General features: G+C 33.9%; 1 protein-coding gene across 1 annotated transcript; it reads left to right on the plus strand.

The window, feature by feature from the left end:
* Positions 530–2,904, plus strand: LOC107608333. The gene is made up of 3 exons (XM_016310152.2): positions 530–952; positions 1,388–1,556; positions 2,539–2,904. The coding sequence occupies exons 1-3, from the start codon at positions 689–691 to the stop codon at positions 2,640–2,642; spliced, it is 537 nt and encodes a 178-aa protein (XP_016165638.1). The 5' UTR covers positions 530–688; the 3' UTR covers positions 2,643–2,904.

Below are 3,314 nucleotides of genomic sequence, written 5' to 3' on the forward strand. Positions count from 1 at the left end.
GACCTTAAAGGGTCTATGGTCACGGTTTTTCGAATGAATGATCTAAAAAGGTCTATGATCGCAGTTTTGAGGGTGACTTAAAGGGGTCAATGGTCACGATTTTGGAAGATGACCTAAAAGGATCTATGGTCATAGTTTTGTGGGGTAACCTAAAGGTATCTATGGTCATGGTTTTGGGGAATGACCTAAAAGAGTCTATGATCACAGTTTTACGAAAGGGTGACCTAAAAGGGTCTATAGTCACGGTTTTAGTGAGTGGCTTAAAGGGGTCTATAACCACGGTTTTAAATATTTCATATATTTAAAATTTAAAAATTTTAATAATTGAAAACTAATGAGAATTTTATATGTGATTAATACTATTCTACCTTCTAATTTTATTTAAATTCTTATACTATCTTAATCCAAATCCTAATCCTAATTTCCAAACTCTAACCCTAATTTTATTTAAATTACACTATCCTAATTAATCTAAAAATTCCTAAATTAAAACACTAATCCTAACCCTAATTTCACTTTTTAACACACACCCCCAACTAAACCTAGCCCCCTCTCCAAATACAACCCAGCAGCAGCAAAAAGAAAGAAAGAAAGGGGAGAAGGGAGATAGCTCGGGAACGAAGAAGAGAAAAGACCACGCCGCATCCTGCTGCTTCGTCGCCGCCGCATCTTGCTGCCGTCGCCATCCATGTCGCATGCGAGAGAGCCATCGAGCTTGAGGGTGAAAGATGCGCATGAGAAAGGGAGGAGTCGCACTGCTGCCGCCGTCCAACCCGCCTCATCATTGTCGCCATTTTCGTCACCGCCTCAAGCTCCTCGCGCTTTGTCATCGTCGCAAGCTCGTCTCCCTTTGTCACAGTCGCAAGGTTTGTTACGCTCTATCACCGTCGCAAGCTCGTCTTCCTACTTCAGCCATCAACGCCTCCTTCGCTGTGAGTTGGTCTCTGAGCAAGTGAGTTTCGGCTTCGGTCCTGTTATTCTTCTTTCAATTTCATCCCTATAAATCATTAGTACATCTTGAATTTGTTGTTGAAAGTTAAGTTTGTTGTTGAAATTTTGATTTAGCTAATTTTGTTTTGCTGAATACTAGGGATTTAAAAATTATCATAGTTGAATTTATTGTTGCAAATTATGATTTGAGATGAATTTGTTGTCGTATGTTGAATTGTTGCTGAACATATCACTGAGCTTTCGTTTTTTGTTGCTGGATAACTTTATTGAATATTGAGTTAAATTTTGTTGTTGGATAACATCGCTGAGTTGAGCTGCATCAGAGTTGAGCAAAATTTTATGAATGGTTTGCTAAAGTAAATGATTTTCATAATGTACTTTAAATCTTTAAGGCTTATATCCGTTTTTCACTCCCTATTCATGTCCTGTTGAATAGAGTCTTGTAAACATTGAAGATGCCATATTGAGACAGTTTGATGATAAAGATATGACAATTGTTCTAGCAGCTTTATCAGTTGATGGCCTGGAAAATGTAATAGGTTCTTATAAGCTATTTGATGCACTGCAAAATGTGCTGAGGAGATGTAGTAGCCAGCTGCTGTCAGGTAATGTATCGCATATTTGACACAACTTAGTAAAATATAATTTTTAGATTTACTTTATCTGATATACTAACTACTATAACCTTGTTGGTTGTGATTATATATGAGACAGTAACTAGTTCTATATACACATGTAGAACACAATTGATAGATGGCGAGCATACATATTTTCATCCAGTCATATGTTTGGCAAAATAATCTGTTTCTGAATTTATTCTTGTCAGTGATGTTTGTTAAATGGTGGAGTCGTTTAGAGCTTTAAATGAGAAAATCTAAATCTATATACTTTGGCGATTGGTAATTGATTTTTCTCAAAATAATGCAACCAATTTTTGCTTTAGATACAACTTTTAATCTATACATACTCATAGTTAAACCCTTCTTTGGATTGTATACTTTATTATCATACAAAAACTATGACTTAATCAAAATTGAAATTGAAGAGAATAATTTATTAAGGGGATCAGATTCAACTCAGCCAAACATTGAGTTTAAGGCATGTATACTAATTATGAAAAAATATACTCGGGTAGTAATTTCATGTTAGGTATATTCTAATTCTGAAAAATATACATGGCGAAGCATTCCTCCTTCACTTGGATCGAACCATGTATTAAAAGATATCGAAGTAAGTACTGTTCAAAATTAGTAGTTAAATTAATAGTGGCTGATTGTTGTTGACTCTAACTTTACTGTTGATTTATTGGCCTTAAGCAAATCTGCTATAGAATCTAGCTTGTTAGCAGAAGGTTGCTTGTTCTTATTGTACTTAGCATATACTAGACTATATGTATGTATAGGTTTTGGCTAAGGTTTTCTTTTTATGTGGCTCAAAATCCTAGCAAATGCTCATTGCTGTTTAGTGGTTGAAACTTTAACGTTGATTGACTTATTAAACTTGTGTTGCATATTCATTACTCAACTGTACTGCATCATCAAAAGTATTTTTGCTTTGTTCTAATATGTTTATTTCTTTTGCTAGCAGGAGGACATGATGTGAAGAAAATATGTTCCATACACTACAACAAATTCGGGCTGAGACAACCCTTTAAAAACATTTCCTATAATAAGGAAAAGTGTTGTCTTTGATAAAAGGCAACACTTTCTGACAAAAAGTAACGCTTTTTGGGGGGGGGGTTGGCTATACGTCCATTACTGTATTAAAGGGAACCATTTTTTATGGCAACCTTAAAAAAACGTTGTCTTTTTGCAAATAAAGCAACTCCGCGAAAGAGTTGCCTTAGAGCACCCAAATCCAATGCTTTAGATGAGACGTTATGGCAACACTTTTTACGAGTTGTATTTTCTAATACTTAAAGCAACACTGAGTTTTTTAAGTTTCCTTTTCATATACCTAAAGCAACACTTGTGCAAATTTTTTCTAGTTGTTTTTTCATATACCTAAGGCAACCCTTGGCCAGATTTTTTTAAGTTGCCTTTTTCATATACCTAAAGCAACACTTGTCCAGATTTTTTTAAGTTGCTTTTTTTTATAGACCTAATGCAACACTTATGTAAGTTTATTTGCAGTTGTCTTTTTTTAATATCTAAAGCAACACCTTATTGAGTTTTTCTTATTAGGTTCTCTTTTTTAATATCTAAAATAAAATATTTTTATCTTTGTTATATTTATATGATATTTGAAGGATATATAACATCCATATTTGAATAAGATAATAATATATATTGCATATATATAGAAAGGTCTTTCAAGTGCCAATTAACATACTTGCTAAGTTACCAAGTCAAATAAATAATAAA

The sequence above is a fragment of the Arachis ipaensis genome, chromosome B07, assembly GCF_000816755.2.
Source record: "Arachis ipaensis cultivar K30076 chromosome B07, Araip1.1, whole genome shotgun sequence".
Classification (NCBI taxonomy): Eukaryota; Viridiplantae; Streptophyta; class Magnoliopsida; order Fabales; family Fabaceae; genus Arachis; species Arachis ipaensis.